The following is a 20,529-nucleotide window of genomic DNA, read 5'->3' as shown; positions in this document are numbered from 1 at the left end:
AGGCGGCACTACGCAATGATATCGGTTGACGACAAGAGCAAATATCGGTTGACGATCGGATAAACAACAGCGGTTGACGATGTGTACGGAGTGGCCACGGAGACAAAGAGAAGAAAGAGAAGGACAGACAGCTCAGAGCGGGAAGAGCCAGGCCGGATGCTGGCTGCCGAGGCGGCGCACCTTCTCTGCCGCCTCTGCGTCGCTCTCGCCGCGGCTGCTGACCTTCTCGGCGTCGCTCGAAAGCGAGTCGAGCTCGCCGAGGCGGTAGTCGCGCTTGCCTGCGAGGCGGAGGGCGTTTTCGCGCTTGACGAACCACAGCATCAAGGCTGCGAGGACGACCTGCAGCGCGGCAAACCCGAGCACCATCGAGTTGCCCGTGTAGTAGTTGGGCGCATCAGTCGGCACTGGGGACGGGGGACGTCAGGCAGGTTCCGGGCGGGACGAGAGGGAAAATGCGCCGCACAGTAGCACCAAGTGGCGATGATGGCGCCAAGCTGACCCCATCCGGGTACCAAGCCACTCGCAACGCTCCGCTCAGTACTGCGGGGAGCAGAATGTCAGCAGGAGGAGCTGACGTGAAGGGCGGCCGGCTCCAAGATGCAGACGCACTCGGTTGCCGCGCATCCGACGCCCCAAGCGATCCACATAGGTCCTCCAGGGAATGCCCCGATGCCGTTGAGGAAGAGCATGGCATAGCGCGCGCTCGTATCGCTCATGTCGGTGCCGACGAAGACAGCGTAGCCTGCACATGAGGAAAGGTCAATCGTTGCGTTCAAGGGCCGACGAGCCGGAAATGAGTGCGACGGGACGTACCGACGACAGCAAACGGAGCAGCAAAGAGGAGGAGGACTCCGCGCCTCTTGAGCAGAGTGCTCGCGAGACCGAGACCGACCATGAATGCCCAGATGGCGGCGAAAGGCGGGACCGAGCGCAGCTGGATCTGGACAGTGGTCATGCCTGCGTTGGGAAATGCGTGTGAAGGAGAAGGGAGAAGGACGAGCGAGTAGGATCGACCGGAAGAAAGGAAGCAGAGCGTGGTCAGTCTCCGGTCCCTGTCACACCAACCTGCTCGTCAGGTGGTGCACAACGCACCAGGGTACATCGACCGCACGATCGTCGGCGTAAACAGACTCGCGCCCTGCACGCCGACATTGGCCGCGAGGTAGCCGAACGCGCAGATCCATGGCGCGGGCGTGCAGAGGTATCGCCACACGGCGCCGCGGTCGCTCTTCTCGTTGGTGCCCGAGACGGAGACGTCGCGGCCGACGCGGCGGAGGCAGAGCTCTGGAAAGTGCCGGCGGGAGAGCGGGACGATGAGAGATGGACGGGACCGCGAGAGGGACCGACGGTGGGAAATAGACAGCAAGACACCCGTCAGCAGCTGCGACCCAAGACTTTGCAGAAAGAAAGAGCAAAACTCACCCTTCTCCTCGGCGGTAAGCCACCACGCATCTTGCGGTCCCGACGCGCTCAGCGCAGCCGTGATCCCGCTAATCACAATCGTGATGATGCCCTCAAAGACGAAGATATTGCGCCATGCGCCGCCGAGCGAGCCGACCTCGCCGGCGGCAATGAAGCCCGACGCGAGGAGGCCGCCGAACGCTCCGGCGAGGGCGGCGGCCGAGACGAGGATCGAGAGGCGGAAGACCATCCTGCGAAGGGAGCGGTCAGTACGTTCACTCGGACGGACGAACGATGAAGGGGCACGCACTCGTCACGCTTGTAGAATCGACTCAGCACCAGGCTCTGTGCCGGCAAGACTCCGCCTTCGGCGATACCTGCGCCAACCCACGTCAGAATGGCAAGCTCAACTGTCCGACGTGCAGACGTGCGCACCGAGCAAGATGCGCAGCCCGATGAGCTGCGAGAAGTTCTTGACGAAGCCGGTGCACATGCAAACGAGGCCGAAGGCGAACACTTGCAGCGGAATCCAGACACGGGCGCCGATGTATTCTGTCGCCCACCGTGCTGTCAGAACCAGAGCGTGATGCAGTCTTGGGAAAGACGCACTGCAGACCGAATTGGAGCACATCTCCCACAGAGCGTAGAAGACTGATGGAGGCGGGGGAGTCAGCACGAGCACGAGGTTCGCGAGACGGCGAAGATTTCCCGGCGCACTGTAGAAGACAGTCAAGGCAATGTTGAACTCTATTGTGTGCCTTCAGGGTCAGCGGTAGGTTCGCGGCGTAAAGAGAGGATCCGACCTACGGTAGCCAGTCAGGCCCAGGTCCCGCTCGAGACCAGCGACGCGAGCATTGCCGATGTTTGCTCTGTATGCGATGTTGTCATCAGTCTCATAAAATTGGAACATAGGAGAGGAGAAGCGCACCGGTCAATGAACGTGATCAAGAAGACGACGAAGAAGAGCGGGGTGAGGATGAGGTCGAGCTTCCACAAAAGCCGCCGTTCGAGCGTAGCTGTTGGTGCGCGCGACACGGGCAACACAGCGGCAGCCGCACACGAGCAGAGAGATCCGCAAGGTATCGAACGAGGGGGAGAGGCGATCGGCGGCACGTTGAGGATGGCGCCAAGGGGCTCGAGCTCGTCAGTACGCGTCTCTTGACGCCGCAGACGACGAAGATTGACGAACCAGAAGGGTTGGGTCCGTCCATAGCAGCAGCAGCGGGGGAGGGAGGAGCGCGAGCGTGCTCGAGCTGGCGCTCTTCGGCCTTTTCGAGGACGGCGCTCACGTGCTGGGCGGGCATGGCGCGGGGCGAGAGAGCGATCCAGTCCCAGGGCAAGCGGAGAGCAGGGAGAAAAAGAGCGGAGAGCAGTGGGACTCCTGGGTTGCCAGTTCTTGGACGCGGGACTCCGGATTAAGCGCCGGACAGCGGGTGGAGTGCGGAGACGGGGCCAGCGAGTGCAACGTGAAGCAGGCGCCAGCCGAAAGAGTGCAGCCGCTTGTGGAGGCTGCAGTGCAGCGCAGCGGCATCGTGGGCGGCAACTGGAGCGCACGAACCCTCGCCAAGCCCGCTAGCGAGAGGGTCGATCCGCGTGAATGGAAGCGGCGCCGGAGGAATTGCCTGCAGAACCGAGCACGCCGTGTCCGAGAGCACGGGACTGTGCTCGGTAGCAACTCGGTAGCGTCTCCGTCCTCCAACAGTGGCGGCCCCTCGGCCTGTGCACCTCGGCATTTGAGTTCCGGGACGTGTTGCTGACGACACGGGCGATCGACGACCTGGGGACTCTGCTCTGTCACAACTTGTCACTCGCTGGGCTGCAGGAATCTCCGCCGACCACCAAGCTCACCGAGAAGCCGGCAACAGAAGGAGGCTGGAAGATGAGACGAAGAGCAGCACAAGGGGGACGCAGCACCTCTTGCGCTCACTTATTGGCAGTAGTGTTGCTTTGCAGTGCACTGTACTTGCAGCCGTGCAAGCACTCTGCTTGGACTTGCCCGCTTCCGCGTGAGCGAGGTGACCGCAACTCGCTCGCTCGTTCGGCTTAGCTTCGTCAGCCGCTGGCAGCGCTGCTCGGTTGCGTCTCGCTTCCTCTGGACCGCGCAGCCGTGAGCATGCGCGAGTGGTACAATCCCGTGTGCCCCGGGCAGGCCTACAACCCGGCCAACTGGGACCTCGACCCGTGCTTCCAGGCCACCGCGCTCTCGCTCGTCCCGACCGCCGCCCTCGCCCTCGTCGGCGGCCACGACTTTGCCAGGCTTTGGAAGCGCTACAGGGCCGGCGAACGCGAGCGCCTCCCTGACCAGGGCAAGGCCGCGTACGGCCTCAAACTTGTGCGTCGCGCGCCAGCTTGCGTACTTGCGCGCAGAGTGGAGGCTGACTAGACTCGGCTGCGGTAACTCTTGCAGGCTCTCCTCAGCGCCCTGATCCTCGTCCAGGTCGCACAGATCGTCGTCGTCGCCGTCGAAGCCCACCGCGCAGGGCGAGGCGGCGTCCATGTCTTCGGGGACGTCCGCTTCCCCTTTGCCTTACTCACGCTCGCAGCCTACGTGTGTCCTTCTCCCGCCAGCATCGACTAGCGAGTACTCACGTCGAACACCCGCAGGTCTTTGCGCACTTCCTCGAGACGGCGTCGCACCCTCTCCTCCCTCACGCCTCGGACTCGCTCCTCTTCTGGTCCCTCCTTGCCCAGGCTGTCTCGACCGTCACTCTCCGCTCCTATCTCATCGCGCCCGTCGCCCCGCGCTTCCTACGCGGCACGCCGCTCGCGCAATTCGTCCTCCTCGTCGTCCGCCTCGTCCTCCTCGCATCCTTCTTTGCCCTCGAGCTCCTCGGCCCGCAGGGATGGGAGGGCATGTCCTGGCGCGACTTTGTTCCCTTTGTCAAGAACGAGGGCAAGATCCGTCTCGGCGAAGACGAGGAGCAGCGCCGCAACGGCACGGGCGACGACGACCTCGCTTTCGAGCAGAAGGAGTGCCCGAGGCTCCGCGCCAACGTCTTCCAGCGCCTCACCTTTTCCTGGATGACCCCGATGTGAGGCGTGAAGGTCTGCTCGTTGAGGAGTTAGGCATTGACGGTTCGAATCGCAGGATGAAGACGGGCTACCGCAAGTTCCTCACCGAGGAGGACCTCTGGGCGCTTCCTGTGAGCCTCGCAATGCCCCCGTGTTCATGCCTCTGTACTGACCTGGTCTCGCAGCCCGACGACACTGCCTGGGCCCTCGGCCAGCGCCTCGAAAAGGCCTGGCAAGCGCGCCGCGCCCGCGTCGCGCACAAGACGCACACGGACCCCGCGCCCGGCCAGCAACCGACGTACGCCGTCACGCCCGCAGACGGCAAGCAGAAGAACGACGACGAGAAGGACAAGCGGCCGAGCCTGACGGGCGCGCTCGTCAGCGCGTACGGAGTCCCGTTCTTCACCGCTGCGCTGTTCAAGGTGCGCATTCGAGTCTTCGTAGCGGGCACACAATCGCTTGACTGACCGCCTCCCTGCAACACAGCTTGGCCAGGACACGCTTGCCTTCCTCCAGCCCTGGCTGCTCAAGCGCCTCCTCGCGTTCGTCGGGTCGTACTACAGCCCCGACGGCGAGCCCGCCTTCCACGGCTACATCATCGCCCTCGGCATGTTTTTCTGCGCTATCGTGCAGACGGTGAGCTAGGGGACCCTTCATTGCGCAGGAGACACGAGACTCATGCTTTCTCGTGCAGCTCCTCCTTCACTGCTACTTTGCTCGCGTCTTCGAGACCGGCATGCGGGTTCGCGGCGGACTCATCTCGCTTATCTACAAAAAGGGTGCGTGTCGCCCGTCGCCTTGCGCTCCGTTTGCGTCTAACGTAAGTCGCCCCGCAGCCCTCGTCCTCTCGCCCTCGGAGCGCGGCGGCCGCCTCACGGGCGACATCGTCAACTTGCAGTCGACGGACGCGACGCGTCTGCAGGACCTGTGCACGTACGGGCAGATCGCGTGGTCGGGCGTGTTCCAGATCACGCTCGCGTTCGTCTCGCTCTACAACCTCCTCGGGTGGACCATGTTTGTCGGCGTCGGCGTCATGATCGCCAGCATGCCGCTCACGGCGATGATTGCGAGGTGCGTCTGAGTTCGGCATTGCTTGATCACAGGGCAACGAAGACTGACGCGATGGGCGAGCGCAGGTACCAGACCAAGCTGCAGCGTGCGCAGATGAAGAACAAGGACGAGCGCACGTCGGTCATGAGCGAGATCCTGAACAACATCCGCTCGATCAAGCTGTGCGTCATTGCCGCCTTGCGCTCACCTCGATCTGAGCTGACCAGCTCCACACTCGCAGCTACGCGTGGGAGGACTCGTTCGCGCAGCGTCTCTTCGACGTCCGCAACAACAAGGAGCTCAGGATGCTCAAGCGGATGGGTGAGCTGGGTCTCGCCGACTGCCCGGCAGCGGATTCGCTGACCACCTTCGCGCTGCAGGCTACCTCTCGGCCTCGTCCAATTTCCTCTGGTCGTTCACCCCCTTCGCTGTCGCTTTCTCGACGTTCGCCCTCTTCTCGACCATCTCGGGCAAGCCCCTCACGAGCGAGATCGTCTTCCCGGCAATCACGCTTTTCCAGCTGCTGGGCTTCCCGCTCGCTGTTCTCCCCGTCGTCTTCTCGTCGCTCGTCGAGGCCTATGTCTCGATCGACCGCCTCACCGACTTCCTTGTCGCCAAGGAGATCCAAGCCGACGCGGTCAACATCTCGGTCCCCTCGCGCGAACTCCAGCCGGGCGACGAGCTCGTCTCGGTCGTCCAGGGCGACTTCACCTGGACGCCGCTCCCCGCCCCCGATGCGCCCGCTTCGACGCCTCCGCCGGTCAACCACCTCCAGGACATCAGCTTGAGCGTCAAGAAGGGCGAGCTCATCGCCGTCGTCGGCCGCGTCGGCGACGGCAAGTCGTCGATCCTCAGTGCCGTCCTTGGCGAGATGAACAAGGTCGACGGGCAGGTGACGGTGCGCGGCACAGTCGCCTACTGCGCGCAGCAGCCGTGGATCATGGGCGGCACGGTCAAGAGCAACATCACGTTTGGCCACCGCTTCGAGCCCGAGTTCTACGACCTCGTCCTCGAGGCTTGCGCGCTCCGCGAGGACCTCAAGCTCCTGCCGCAGGGTGACGAGGTGCGTTGACCGGCACACACGTCACGGCATGTTCGCTGACTTCTGTACGCACAGACCGAGGTCGGCGAGAAGGGTATCAGCCTGTCCGGTGGGCAGAAGGCCCGTGTCGCTCTCGCGCGCGCCGTCTACGCCCGCGCCGACATCTACCTCCTCGACGACCCGCTCAGCGCCGTCGACGCGCACGTCGGCCGCCACCTGTTCGACCGCGTCATCGGCCCCGAGGGCCTGCTCAAGGACAAGGCGCGCCTGCTCTGCACGAACGCGATCCCGTACTGCTCGCAGGCCGACCAGCTCATCTTCCTGCGCAAGGGTGTCATCCTCGAGCGCTCGACCTATGCTGCCGCGATCGACGGCGACACGGAGCTCTCGCGCCTCCTGATCGAGTTTGGCAAGTCGGACAACAGCGACGCGTCCGACACGGAGGACAATGGCGACGCCTCGGCGGACGAGAAGACCGCTGTCGGTTCGGGCTCGGAGGACGCCGACGAGCCTGTCCAGTCTGAGGCCAAGCTCGATGCCGACGACCTCGCCGTCAAGCTCAAGGTCGCCAACAGCCGCGCGCTCACCAAGCGCGCTGTCCCCGTTCCCGTCGAGGAGCAGAAGCTCGAGACGCTCCGCACCTTGAAGCGCAGCTCGCGCCCGAAGGAGAACCGCGAGCAGGGATCGGTCAAGAAAGAGGTCTACTGGGAGTACATCAAGGCCAACGGCTACATGGGCGTGCGTCCATTTTCACGCCTCTGATTGCGCGCCGCAGCTGGCAGCTCACCCGCCACGCGTCCGCAGAGCTTCCTCTACGTCTTCACCATCGTCTCGCAGCAGGCGCTCCAGGTCCTCACCAACGTCTGGCTCAAGAACTGGAGTCAGCACAACTCGGACACGGGCGAGAACGGCAACATCAAGTACTACCTGTCGATCTATGCCGCGCTCGGTTGCAGCGCCAGCATCATCTTCTTCATCAACGGCATCCTCCTCTACTCGCTCTGCGTTATCCGCTCGGCCAAGCTCATGCACGACAGCATGTACGTTCCCGCTCATTCCGCCCCTCTCGTGCTGTCGATGCTGATTTGACCGCCCCCAGGTTCCACGCCGTCATCCGCTCGCCGATGCTGTTCTTCGAAACGACGCCGCTCGGGACCATTCTCAACCGCTTCAGCCGCGACGTCTACGTGATTGACGAGGTCCTCGCACGCGTCTTTGGCGGCTTTGCGCGGACCCTTGCTGGCGTTTTCGGTGCGTCGCATTCTATTGTCTCAATAGAAGGCCCGCTCACATCTCTCGCTCCTCGCAGGCATGATCTTCGTCATCGCTTCGTCGGCGCCCGCGTTCCTCATCGTCCTCGTGCCGCTTCTCTTCATCTACAAGCAGGTGCAGACGTGCGTTTCTCGCCACTTAGCGTTTGCCTCGATCACAGGCCTTGACGCCGGCTCCTCCACAGTTACTACCTGGCGACGTCGCGCGAGCTCAAGCGCCTCGACGCGACGACCAAGTCTCCCATCTTTGCGTCGTTCCAGGAGACGCTCGGCGGCGTTTCGACCATTCGCGCCTACCGCCAGTCTGCCCGTTTCATCGCCGAGAACGAGGCTCGCGTCGACCGCAACCAGGAGGCCTACTTCCCTTCAGTCAACTGCAATCGCTGGCTCGCTATCCGGCTAGAGGTGCGCTCCCGACCTCAATTGGCTTTGCCGGGACTCCCGATACTGATCTGCAACCTCGACGTAGTTCCTCGGGTCTATCCTTATTCTGAGCACCGCCCTCCTTGCCGTCTTCACGCTCGTGCACACCAACAACCTCAACGCCGGTGTCGTCGGTCTCATGCTCTCGTACGCGCTCTCGACTACGCAGACGCTCAACTGGATCGTGCGAAGCGCCACTGAGGTCGAGACCAAGTGCGTTGTGCTCTGCTTCGCCGCTGCGGATTAAACGCTGACCTTGCGTGTACAGCATCGTGTCGGTTGAGCGCGTGCAGGAGTACATCCACCTTCCTTCGGAGGCGCCGCTCGAGGTGCCCGAGCACAAGCCTGCCGGCGACTGGCCGCAGCGTGGCACGATTCGCTTCGACCACGTCAAGGCGCGGTACCGCAAGGAGCTCGACCTCGTCCTCCGCGACGTCAACTTTGAGATCAAGGCGGGCGAGAAGGTCGGCGTGTGCGGCAGGACCGGCGCGGGCAAGTCGTCGCTGACGATGGTGCGTCGTCTCGCTTTCCCTGATGCACCAAGCATATTGTCTGACTGTGCGTGCTCAACAGGTGCTGTACCGCATCATCGAAGCCGAGGGCGGTGTCGTCTCGATTGACGGCGTCGACGTCGGCAAGATCGGGTTGCACGACCTTCGCTCGCGCCTGAGCATCATCCCGCAGGACTCGCAGATGTTTGCGGGCACGCTGCGGCAAAATCTCGACCCTTCGGGCCGGGCGAGCGACGCGCAGATGTGGACGGCACTCGAGCAGTGCCGCTTGAAGGAGCACGTCGAGCGGATGGAGGGAAAGCTCGACGCGACGATTGACGAGGGCGGCACGAACTTCAGCGCGGGCCAGCGTCAACTTATTTGCCTTGGCGTGCGTTCCTTCTCAGGCTCTTGACTCCTCGCTCACTGGCACTGACGTCTTTCGGATTTGCAGCGTGCCCTTCTTCGACGCAGCAAGATCCTTGTACTCGACGAGGCGACCGCAGCTGTAGGCTCTTGCCGCGCCTCTCGGTTTCAGCCGCCCTTACTGACTCGTGCTCGCACACAGGTCGACGTCGAGAGCGACCGCGACATCCAGGCCGTCATCCGTCGCGAGTTTGCCTCGTGCACCATGTGCGCTCTATCATTCCGCGTCAAAGCCCTTAACTTGCTCACCTTGGAGTCATGCCACGCAGCTTTGTCATTGCGCATCGTTTGAACACGAGTACGTTTGCTCGTAGCCCGTCTAGCCGAAGGTCCGTGACTGACTCGGACTTTCTTCCCTTGCTTGCCTCCTTTCTTTCGTCTCGGCTCCGCCTTCACATCGCCGCTGCACCCTCTCTGCTTGCGCATCACACTACAGTCATGGACTGCGACAAGATCCTCGTCATGTCAGCCGGCGAAGTCGCCGAGTTCGATTCTCCGACAAACCTGCTCCAGCGGCCCGACGGCATCTTCCGCGCACTCGCAGTCGAGGCGGGTATGGTCAAGACCAGCGGGTCCAACACGCCGAGAACGGGCGGCAAGACGCCAAAGAGCGGCGCAAGGACGCCGGCAAAGCGGGATTGAAGAGCGATTCTATATCCCTAGCGGCTCGTATCTGGTATCACAGCGTATTCCACCAATCTTTGCGTGTGTCGTCTGAGAGTTGCAGAGCATGGGGTCAAAAGTAGGAGACCACGCTACACACACACTGGCTGCACTCCCGATGTGCTCCTTTCTTGGACATCCCTCCCGAGTGTCAGGTATGCCTTGCGCTTGCGCTCACATGCAAATGAGTGCGCGCTGCAGAGATGAGGCAGCAGCACCCTCGGTGAATGGCTGACGAGGTGTGCACGCCGCACATGAATAAAACGAGAAGGGAGAGGGGCTGGCGTCAACAAGGCGAGAGACAGATCTACAGCCAGCTGAAGAGGAGTCAAGAAAGTATGAGAACGCAAATGATGCAGAAAGGGAGGAGGATAATAATGAGGCGGGAGAAGGAAGGAGACAACAAAAAAGTAAGACTGCGGGTGCAATTGGCAAAGCGTCGAGAGACAGTAGGGAAGACTGGATAAAGCGGCGTACAGATATGGGCGAGTAAATTGCAAATGGGGCCAAAGGCAAGCAACAGGGCGGTGAACACGCGGAGGCAGGAGGAAGATGCTGTGAAAAGCTTGGAACGGTCTCTGCGCAGGCCAAAGAGATGCGAGACAAGTGAGGGACAGCTGTTTCCGCTGGCGCGCTCCTCCTTGAGTCTGACCTTTGTCCTCCTAGCTTGCGTAGACAATGTCAACTTCCCAGGAGCCCTTGCCGCGTGCTGGCGTGCCGCACTTCCCGGGCTTGATTGCCGCGGCAGCAGCATTGCATGCGGCGTCCGGCTCCTCATCTGTCTCGACTTTGGCAAACTGGCACTTCACCTGGTGCTTCTTGTTGGTCTTGCAGTGGGCGTCTCAATTACGCTTGCGGGAGAAGCCGTGGGGGCAGCCCTTGTAGTGGTGGAGGCAAGGGACTGTCCATGAGGACCTGGTGAGCATGCTCTTCCAATGAGACGGGAGAAATACTGACTCACAGCGGCAAGTTGGGTCATCTGGGGACGTGTGAGTGGCAAGGTGACGCTCAGCGGTGGTGCGGAGCGTGTTGAGTGGCTCGAACTTGCCAATGGCGAGCCAGCAAGGGCAGCAGAACTGCTCAGTCCGGTCAGTTTGGATCTCATGCTATGAGAAGGGACAACGTACCATGACGTGGCTGTCATTCTTGACGCCGGTCATGTACTGGCTCTGCTCGACAAAGAGCCGCTTCCCGTTTTGGCCAAACGGGAAGCCCTTCTTCATCTTGCGGATCTGTGGGAGACAGTCAGGCCATACTCTGTATGTAGCTGAGTCAGATGGAAAACGCACCTGCTCCACAGCGCACTTCTTGCGGCCCTCCAGCCCATTTGCATGCTTGTTGCTCCAGATGATCCCGTGTTTGCAAACCATTTGTCCAGATTGACCTCATAGTTGACGTTGCCGCCGCGCTGGAAGATCTTGCGTGCGCAATGCGGCAGAGGAGGTGCGACAGGGTGCGAGTTGCGCTGGAGTGACAGAGCAAGAGGTACCACGCTGAAAGGTCCAGTTGGTTAGGGATTCATTGACTTCCCACAGCTATGAGAGATGACGCATCCCTTCAGCAGCACCTCCAGGTACTTGGCGCGCTCAGTCTTCTGCGCCACAGCGGCGTGAGCACCCGAGCTGGTGTCGGTGCCTGCAAGCGGAAGCGGTGGTCAATCCTATGTGACAGAGACAGCGTCCGCAGGTCGTACGCACCCTGCTTGCCGGTCTTCTCCTTCCCGCCCATCTTCTTGCTTGACAACGGCTAAGTCTTGTTGGCTGCCTCCGCAAGCATGACCTTGTTGGACTTGCTCAAGTCATCATTGTCCTGAAGGGCAATATCAGACACGTGCAGTGATGAGAAGGTGGAGCAGAACTCACAGACTCACGGGCCTTGCCCTTCCCCTTGTCTGTCTTCTGCAAGAGGATCTTGCTTGCGGGTACAGTCAAGAAGGATGACAGCGTTGTAACCTTAAGGTCCTTAATCACCGTCCGCAAAATGTACAGTCAGTACTGATGTGGAGTGCTGGATGACAGAAGGATTGAAAAATACCATCTTTGGGAGGTGACCTTTGCTTACCTTGGCACTGGACGAGGCGGTAGCAGAGACGGTAGCTGGGGACAGTAGGACACCAATGCAGGACGAGGTGGAAGCTTGCGCTGCGGCTGAGGAAAAGGTGAATGCCTTCTTTCGCAGTCATCTTGGAGACTGAGACGTATCGTCAATGGCCATGGTCGTGCTGCCCGTAGCTTTTGCTGCCGTTTGAGTCTCGTTGCGGGGCGGAGTTGCGGTTGTCTTGCCATGGCCGAGCGGGACGGGCGAAGCGAGAGAAGTCCCGTGCCCGGACGGCTCAGCAGCCTCCAGAAGGACTACAGGTCCAAACAGCTTGGGACTGATTGAGTTGTAGCGGTAGCGGCAAGACAAGGCGGTCGGCGAGGAGTCTGCTTGCACTTAGGAAGGTAGCGCCTCGAACGCGACCGGATTCTCGGCAGCGGCACATGCAACAACAGCAAGAACGCCAGCGCAGACGCAGAGGTGAAGAGGAACATTGTAGGCACTCACCTGCTGCGTGAACGCGGACTGGCTCATTTGACGAGCGCGGTGAGACCGTTTGCGGCGGTTTAGCAAGTCTTGAAGGGAGCTCGGGGACCGAGATGCCTGCAACGTGCCGCACACTGCGCCAACCCAGGTCAACGGAACAATCTAGAGCATAAAAGAAGCTGCGACAACGTGCAAGAAGGAATGCACCGGCAGGCTCGGGCCTGAACTTCAAGGGGCGGGCAGCCTGCGCTTCTAGCTCGAGGCCGCTTGATGACATCTGTGGCGCGCGCGGCCGCTCTGTTGGCAAGATAACGCTGCAGTGGGCAAGTGTGTCAAGCGTGCGCGACTCTGCCACGGCCTCGTAGGAGACGAGGCAAGATTCGGCATTCTGGCGTGCGCGAGCGTGCGCGACGGAGCTGTAGTGATAAGTGCGGGCGTTGTCGTAGACGTTGATGTTGTACATGCTGACGGGTGTGATGCTGCTGTAGTGTCCAGCGTCCACAGTCGGCCCGGCGTGGACGAGGATGCTTTTGAGTCGAAAGGTCTGGCTCGACCGACGAAATGAGTTGGCGAGGCCTGAGCAAGGAATGGAGAGAATGCACGCACCTTGCCGCACAGCTGGAGCTCAAGCTCAATGTTGCCATGCCAAGCCAACTTCCGGCCGGATGAGTCGACGTTCTGGACGCGCACGACGACGACCTCGGACGTCGCCATGACCTTCTGCGTGAGGGCACACCGGCCTCGACCACAGCTAGACAGACAGATGTCAGCGAGTGTTGCACGCGCAGTGGGATGATGAGGAGAGACGCACTTTTCGCAGCACCACTCCCCTTCCCGCTCGTCCGGCTCAGCAGCGCCGGCGAGACCGTCCGAGATAGACGGGGTGGTCGAGTCAATGGCAATCTTGTGCCCTGTGAAGGCAGACTTGCATGTGTCGCCGCACGAGCGGCAGACGCGGTCGTGCTTGAAGACAAGTTCGGTCGACCTGTCATCGGATGTATGACAAGTTGGCCGCTATGCCATGCAGGAAAATGATGAAAGTCAAGCGTACCTTGCGAGTTGCTCGAACCTGGGCATGTCGGGGGACTTGCCCAGAAATTCATGCGCACACTGTTGCTGGGCGAGGTCGAAGGCCCAGGTGTCTGTGCAAGGTACAAGCCAGCGCAGCGCAGGGCTCAACATCAGCTCAGTCTGCATTACATTGTTGAGGCAGCCGCGCCTTGGAGAAGCTTGATCGACGCGAGAGGCGAAGCGGGCTCGTCGACCTCTCTGCCCTCCTCACCGAACTGGATGTCGCGGACGTCTCGCAGAAGTGAGCAAGCAAAACCTGCAGATGCCCCATCACAGTCAGAACAGCTCACGACAAGGACCAATCAATCTCACATACCCGTAGCTTGCGGGGACGAGTCGCGCAGGGTCGAGTAGCCAGTGTTGGTTGCGAGGAGTGCCATCACGATCGAGCCAAACCAGCACGTCGGGAGCTTGCAGCCATTGAGTGTTGGGCAGGTGAATCTAGCAGCGGCAAAGGCAAAGCGGGGCTTGATCAGAACCGTCTGACCCTTGAGACTGCGGTCGGCACCGTCTGCGGCAAAATGGCAGCGAGAGACCAAGCCCTTGCGGCGCGCGCTGCGTCCCTTGGCCGCACTGCTGCTGCTTGGACGCGCTTCTGACGCGTTGAGCGGGTTGGGCCCTTGGCGAGGTTTCTTGAGCGGCACACCTGCGTGCGGCGAGCGTTGAGAAGGTCAGGACACATGCTCCGAGAGGCGGCCGTATACCGGCTGTTGCACAATGGTAGGATGTGAGGGCCATCAACAAAACTTACTATGCTTCTTGGCGTTGCTCTCTGCACCGTTGTTGTCCGGAGCAACCTTAACATTGTGAGAAGGCAAAGCTGCGACAAGAGCGACACTGTGCCGTTCCTCCGTCTGCGCCAGTTAAGCAAACGCGCAAGCAACAGCGCCAAGGAGAACATCCTGCTCAGTGCATGTCCACTCCCTGCACAGCAATTGCACGATCTCCTCATTGCCATCTCTCCCCGCCCCAGTCTTGAGGCACTCGCCTCTCGTCCATGTCTCTTGTTGACATGTCTTCCAATGTCTCACCAGTCTGCCTTCTTGCTGCAGAGCCCAAGACAGACGTGTCTGGCACTGACTCGCACTGCTGGGTCCGCGGGCCGCACCTTACACACCACTCTCCGGCTCGATTGCGCGTTGAGGCGTTCATTCTGCATGAGCGGAGACCAGCGGAGGGCTGAGATCACCAACAGACGCCCAGCTGGTTGCCTGTGCATCCAGAAGAGGGAGGCAGGCAAGCAAGTTGCGCCGAAGCGCAAAGGCTGCAGTCAGCCAAGATTGCTGCGGGCTCACAGGTGGCGCAAAAACTAGGTCCTCTGCAGCAGCGAATGCTCCTTGAGTCAGCAACCTGCTTGGACCGGCGTCCGTGGATTGTGCCCCTGTCCTTTGCTCTCCTGAACGGAAGGTCCGGCGCACTGCCTTCACGAAGAATCCGGGTACTTTGTCCTTCTCCATTGCTAGCAGAGCCTCTTCCTACCAGCGCACTGAAGCCAGATGGCACATCGCGCAGCGCCCGTCAAGCCCTGGTCTCCTCTCGGAGAGGAGAAGCCCTCCCGGATCGCTCACAGTCATACAAACGAGAAGCAGCGCCACCACTCCCAAGCTGCGCTCCCATCCGGCGCCAGCCATGATCGTCTGCCTCTCATTGAGCGCTCAAACGGTCCTGAGATGGTCTCGCGGCCGGAGTGGGATAGTCTGGACCGCACTCAAAGCGGACTTGAGCACACGACGGAGCAGAGTACGCTCAAACTTCAGGCCCACTGCTCAATGAATCGCTGACAAATCAAAGCACTCAGGGCACAGACCTGCCGCTCGAGAGCCCGGCACTGAAGGCGTCGTTGCATCGCTCTTCAGACGTACGTCGTACTTCTCAGCCTTGACACAAGCAACGACTGACACTGCGGGCGTCGCAGAGCATGCATTCCGCCAGCTTGACCGAGATCGAGGAAGAGGAACGGCTGAATGCTGGACGGAAAAGGATCAAGGAAGAAGCGAAGCAAAAGCGCAGGGAGGAGGAGTACAAGCGCGCCTTGGCGGACTACGAGCGGAATGGCCCGCCGGCGCCAATGTTCTTCTAGGCTGGCCCGAGCTGCAGTCCGTCCATCTGTTGACCTGTGCATCCCAGCCTTTGAGCAACAAAGCCGGAGCCGAGCGAGCTCGCCGAGAAGCAAGCGAGAAGCGACCTCGAGCTTGACGCACGCAGCGTAAGGGCGAGTCGGTGCCTAGAGCTCAGACCTACCAATCGATCTGTGTAGCAGTACGAGCGCGCAGTCCAGCGTGAGCGAGAGTGAGGAAAGCGACGGCAGAGGGAAAAGGGGGCTCGTGCGCGGGCGAAGGTGCCGCTCGCGCCATCGAGCACTCGCTGCGTCCTGCCTCGCAAAGTTCTGTAAGCGCTTCCTGGGGAGCAGCGCCTGCACGCGGACGTTCTAACCGCCCTTACGCCCACTTTCCGCCCCTTTCTTCGCCGCAAACAGCTCTCCGCGCCTCTCTGTTCGCTCCACACGTGCACGATGGCCAGCACCTTCCTCTTCACCTGTGCGCACTCGCTCTGGACGCGTTCCGAGTCCACACTGCCCATCTGGCTAACTTTCTCTCGACGCTCCCGCAGCCGAGTCCGTCGGCGAGGGCCACCCGGGTACGTTCCGTCTGCCCTGCTCACCTCGCCTGAATGTTCCGGCAAGGGGCCACGTAGCTCCCTGCATTGCAGGGGCTCGCTTTCTGCCTCTCCTACGCACGCTGAGTGCTGCCGAGCCTCCCGCGGGCCTGCCGTGCCTCCTACGAGCTGATGCAGCCATGCGTTCATGGCGTGCTGGAGCGCGCCGGAACGGGTGGCAGTGCTCCTGGTGCGCTTGGCTGGGTGCAGGCGTCGCCTACGTGCTGTCGGTGCAGTCTGCGGAGGGCAGCGGTGCATCCGGCTCATCGCACTGTCGCGACTTGCCCGAGCTCCTTCCGGAGGCAATGTCGGGCGGGTGAGGCCTCCAGGCGTCGTCCCTCTCGCACTCTGACCTGATCGGCGTGCCACGACGAGAACTCTGCACGTTTTGGTGGCGCGGCGGACTAGCACGTGCCACTGGTGCGGACGAAGCAGCGCTGACCTGCCCATCGTTCCCTTCGTCTCCGTGTGGCCTCCCAATTCTCCCTTTTCGCTCTCTGCGATAATTAGACAAGATCGCGGATCAAGTCAGCGACGCTATCCTTGATGCCTGCCTTGCGGAGGACCCGTGGTCGAAGGTGAGCCTTCTTTTGAGTTCCTCTGATCGCGCCCGACTCGCTGAGTTGACTCCCATCGTCGCGTGCTCAGGTCGCTTGCGAGACCGCCACCAAGACCGGCATGATCATGGTCTTCGGTGAGATCACCACCAAGGTAAGTCCGGACGCCGTTCTGCCGTGCGGCAACTTGCCTGGCAACTTCGTGTTACCTCGACTTCGCGCTCACACCTCTCTCATCAGGCTCACGTCGACTACCAGAAGGTCATCCGTGACACCATCAAGCGCATCGGTTACGACTCGTCGGACAAGGGCTTCGACTACAAGACCTGCAACGTCCTCGTCGCCATCGAGCAGCAGTCGCCCGATATTGCCCAGGGTCTCGACCACGGTAACCTCGAGAACCACGGTGCCGGTGACCAGGGTGCGTTGAGCTGCCTCGCCGACGAGTGCGGGTCCGGTTTCGCCCCCCGCCGTTCATCCTGCGCCCTTCCGGCCGCTTCCCGCGTCGCCCGCTTGCTTCGCTGACTTTTGGACCACGCCAATGTGTAGGAATCATGTTCGGGTACGCCACGAACGAGACGCCCGAGATGATGCCCCTCACGCTCGTGCTCTCGCACAAGCTCAACGCCAAGATGAGCGAGCTTCGCCGCTCGGGCGAGCTCGGCTGGCTCCGCGCGGACTCGAAGACCCAGGTCACGATCGAGTACGAGAAGAAGGCAAACGGAGCCGTCGTGCCCCTCCGCGTCGACACCGTCGTCATCTCGACCCAGCACGCCGAGGAGATCTCGACCGAGGACCTCCGCACGGAGATCATGGAGAAGGTTGTCAAGTCGGTCATCCCCGCGAACCTCCTCAACGACAAGACCGTCTACCACATCCAGCCGTCGGGCCGCTTCGTCATCGGTGGCCCGCAGGGCGACGCCGGTCTCACCGGCCGCAAGATCATCGTCGACACGTGCGTCTCGCCCTTTCTTTTCTACTCCGCTCTCTCTGTTGCTGACCAAGACTCGCCTGCGCAGCTACGGTGGCTGGGGTGCGCACGGTGGTGGTGCCTTCTCGGGCAAGGACTGGTCGAAGGTCGACCGGTGCGGCTGATCGGCTCTTCCGTCCCGCTCAGCACGCCTGCTGACGTTCTTCTCTCTTTCGCTTACGTAGCTCGGCTGCTTACACCGCCCGCTGGATCGTACGTTCTCATCCGTGACGTTGCCGTCGTGGACGACTTGCTGACCGCGGCCTTCTCACCCTCCTGCAGGCCAAGTCGCTCATCGCCGCCGGCCTCGCTGAGCGTGTTCTCGTCCAGCTCTCGTACGCCATTGTGAGTTTTGAGGCATCTTCATCGGCGAAAGCTGCCTGGGCTGTGCTTCCTTCCGAACCTGCACTCTCCGCCCCAGGCCCGCAGTCCACTCTGATCACGTACTCACCGTGTCCGTCTACAGGGTGTCGCCGAGCCCCTCTCGATCTTCGTCGACTCGTACGGCTCGGTCAAGCAGGGCCTCACCGACGCCGACCTTACCAAGATCATCCTGAGCAACTGGGACCTCCGTCCCGGCATGATCGTCAAGGAGCTCGGCCTCCAGCGCCCCATCTACGGAGTCACCAGTCGTAATGGCCACTTCGGAAACCCGTCGTTCCCTTGGGAGTCGCCCAAGCAGCTCAAGTTCTGAGCGCAGAAGCCGGAAACGACCGCCCTAGACACTTTCTGAGCGTGTGAGAGGTAGGCCTCCTTCCCTGCCACTGCCCGCTGTCCTGCGTGTGACTGCTACATGAGCAGTACACCGGAAATGTTGTGCAGTACTTTCACACGGCAGCAGCTGACGAAGGTCTCCCGCAGGCTTCTCGCCCGCTCGCCTTTCATTCCCTGCAGTACCTTTTCCTCTCCCTCTCCGGCATTTTCGCGCGTTCTGTACATCCACACAAGAGCTCTTTCGAGCGCTCCGGTCGACTACCTCTCTCTACCTCGGCGCTCGAAACGGCGCTCGGGCGCGGTTCAACCTCGCGTCGCCCTCCCCTCCCTCCATCGTGATACCCCTCTCTTTCTCTCGCTCACCTGTGCATTCCCGGGTTCTGGTTGTCGTCACTAGGCTCTCTTCCATGTTCCCCTCGCACTCCCGCATTTATCGCATGCCTGCAAAATCGACCGCGTCAACCGCGCACGGCTTGGCCATTGCCCGAGAGCGGCCCTCTGAGATCTGTCTGCTCTACAGTGCAACACCCCAGATGCTCCTCAGCAAGTCGCGCGTCAGCGCCTCGCTTCCAGGCGAGCTGACGACTACATTCGCGCCGCTCCTCCGCTCGTGCGCCTTGACCGCCTCGGCGCGCGTCTGCTCTCCCTCTGCGCGGTGGGCTTCGACCTCCTCAAGGTCGAGCGCGTCTTGCGCCTGCACTCGGTTCGTCAAGGCGGGGCGCGCGCGAGTCGAGCGGGACGAGTAGCGCAGGTCCTGCACGAGCATGCCTCGCGTGATCGCGCCGATACTGCCAAATCATGCGCATTAGCGGAGAACTCATATGTAGGGCCGCATAGCAGAAGAATGAAACGCACGTCTCGACCTCAAAGTCGACGCGCTTGAAGCGCCATCCGGGTGCGAGCTCTTCCTCGTCCCCGCTTACTCCCACCGCTCCGTTCGTCATCCGTGCCCGCGCCCAGGCCATGAGCGCGTAGATGACGGTCGGGTCGTGCTGCTCCATCGCGTCGCTGCCGTATGATGTCATGACCTCGAGCGTTCGTTCGAGGAAGGACGAGGTGAAGTGCACGAGCGGCGACTTGCCCTCGGGCTTCGAGGGCGATTTGGTGTCGGAAAAGGTGGGGTCCACGAAGGTCTGATGGTCGGAGAAGGCCAGAGCAAGGTACGAAGTGAGGTCGAGCGGAAAGATGTAGAGGTGGGGAAGGGAGAGGGCAAAGAGGAGCTGAGCGGCGAATGGGTCGGCGTAGTAGTTGAATTCGGCGACCTGGGAGCGCACGGAAGCGAGTCAGCGGCGTTCGTGCGCGGGAAATCAGGCATGCGGGACTGACCGGAGTGGTGTTGCCTGGATGGTTGACCGCGCCACCCATTGAGAAGATGGCGCAGAATGCGCTGAGTGGGCTTACACCACTAGCAGCGGCACTCTGGTGTAGGTGCGCTAGCGACGTGACTGGCCCAAGGGCAACATAGGCAATGGTGCTTGGCGGGTGTTGCGAGAGGAGTGTAGTCACGCCCTCAGTAGCAGATGCCGTCGAGATGTTGCACAATGTAAAGACATGGTTGGCGGGCGGGTTGAGATCTGGGTGGCGGAACGTCGCATCTCCAAGACCGTCCTGTGCAGAAGGAGAGCATCAGTTGATGTCTTACACGGCAGCGGAGGATGAAGCGGAACACACTCGACCGTGGAAGTACTTTGCAGTCACAGGTGCACCTTCGATCGGTCCTGCCGAGCCGAGGTACACCTCGATAGGACCTGCGCCTCGCTTCTTGCGCCAAGCCAGGTCGACGTTCGGAAAGCGCGACGTCTCGTCTGGGCGCTGCTGGAGGTGCTTCTCGAGGGCGAAGAAGACCTTCTTGAGGTTTGCTGTGGCGGCATCGAGCGTGCAGTTACCGTGCGTGACGGTGATGGCAAGGACGAGGAGGTCGGGCGAAGAGAGCGCGAGAAAAATGGCGAGGACGTCGTCGACACCCGGGTCCGTGTCGCTGCGGATTAAAGCACTCGGTCACAGCTTCTCTGACATGCAGGAATGTGCGCACATGATGCACGGGACCGGCTGCACGTCGGCCATGACCATCGAAATCTGCGAGCGTTGACAATGCTGAGCCGGCTTGATCCGTTTGGAGGCAGGAGGCTAAACAACGCACTGATAACTGATGCTGAGGAGCCTAGGCAAGCCCTCGAGTCGCGTGAGACCAGCGGAGAGACGAGAGCGACGGCGGAGCCAAGCAAAGCGGCGGTGGACGATACTGGTGCGGGTCCGAGGA

General features: G+C 61.5%; 5 protein-coding genes across 5 annotated transcripts; 2 read left to right on the top strand and 3 right to left on the bottom strand.

Annotated features, from left to right (window-relative positions):
• Positions 1–132: 132 nt before the first annotated feature.
• On the bottom strand, positions 133–2,705 carry JCM10292_000365 (uncharacterized protein; the record flags this gene model as incomplete). The annotated part of the gene is made up of 13 exons (XM_076652107.1): positions 133–404; positions 464–540; positions 610–742; positions 814–957; positions 1,093–1,284; positions 1,423–1,652; positions 1,712–1,778; positions 1,837–1,953; positions 2,011–2,052; positions 2,119–2,148; positions 2,209–2,270; positions 2,330–2,417; positions 2,591–2,705. The coding sequence occupies 13 exons, from the start codon at positions 2,703–2,705 to the stop codon at positions 133–135; spliced, it is 1,569 nt and encodes a 522-aa protein (XP_076502347.1).
• An 809-nt stretch (positions 2,706–3,514) lies between these two features.
• On the top strand, positions 3,515–9,758 carry JCM10292_000364 (uncharacterized protein; the record flags this gene model as incomplete). The annotated part of the gene is made up of 23 exons (XM_076652106.1): positions 3,515–3,733; positions 3,809–3,949; positions 4,006–4,433; positions 4,490–4,544; positions 4,599–4,835; positions 4,900–5,049; positions 5,108–5,192; positions 5,250–5,484; positions 5,550–5,645; positions 5,705–5,784; positions 5,844–6,526; positions 6,581–7,243; positions 7,310–7,545; positions 7,605–7,756; positions 7,815–7,899; positions 7,962–8,181; positions 8,246–8,412; positions 8,468–8,711; positions 8,773–9,081; positions 9,145–9,198; positions 9,259–9,323; positions 9,386–9,414; positions 9,553–9,758. 23 exons carry the CDS (start codon positions 3,515–3,517, stop codon positions 9,756–9,758), a joined length of 4,839 nt encoding a protein of 1,612 aa, XP_076502346.1.
• Positions 9,759–10,621: 863 nt separating this feature from the next.
• JCM10292_000363 (uncharacterized protein) lies at positions 10,622–11,149 on the bottom strand (the record flags this gene model as incomplete). Its single annotated transcript, XM_076652105.1, has 4 exons — positions 10,622–10,680; positions 10,741–10,855; positions 10,907–11,011; positions 11,069–11,149. 4 exons carry the CDS (start codon positions 11,147–11,149, stop codon positions 10,622–10,624), a joined length of 360 nt encoding a protein of 119 aa, XP_076502345.1.
• A 4,736-nt stretch (positions 11,150–15,885) lies between these two features.
• Positions 15,886–18,249, top strand: JCM10292_000362 (methionine adenosyltransferase; the record flags this gene model as incomplete). Its single annotated transcript, XM_076652104.1, has 10 exons — positions 15,886–15,910; positions 15,984–16,010; positions 16,539–16,606; positions 16,677–16,739; positions 16,826–17,006; positions 17,135–17,540; positions 17,605–17,670; positions 17,741–17,768; positions 17,838–17,900; positions 18,022–18,249. The coding sequence occupies 10 exons, from the start codon at positions 15,886–15,888 to the stop codon at positions 18,247–18,249; spliced, it is 1,155 nt and encodes a 384-aa protein (XP_076502344.1).
• A 534-nt stretch (positions 18,250–18,783) lies between these two features.
• Positions 18,784–20,333, bottom strand: JCM10292_000361 (uncharacterized protein; the record flags this gene model as incomplete). The annotated part of the gene is made up of 5 exons (XM_076652103.1): positions 18,784–19,057; positions 19,125–19,531; positions 19,596–19,877; positions 19,941–20,247; positions 20,302–20,333. 5 exons carry the CDS (start codon positions 20,331–20,333, stop codon positions 18,784–18,786), a joined length of 1,302 nt encoding a protein of 433 aa, XP_076502343.1.
• Between the last annotated feature and the right edge of the window lie 196 nt (positions 20,334–20,529).

This window comes from Rhodotorula paludigena (genome assembly GCF_050403205.1).
Source record: "Rhodotorula paludigena JCM10292 DNA, Rt_paludigena_JCM10292v1_ctg65, whole genome shotgun sequence".
In the NCBI taxonomy this organism is placed as follows: Eukaryota; Fungi; Basidiomycota; class Microbotryomycetes; order Sporidiobolales; family Sporidiobolaceae; genus Rhodotorula; species Rhodotorula paludigena.
This window is presented reverse-complemented; position numbering and strand designations above follow the sequence as displayed.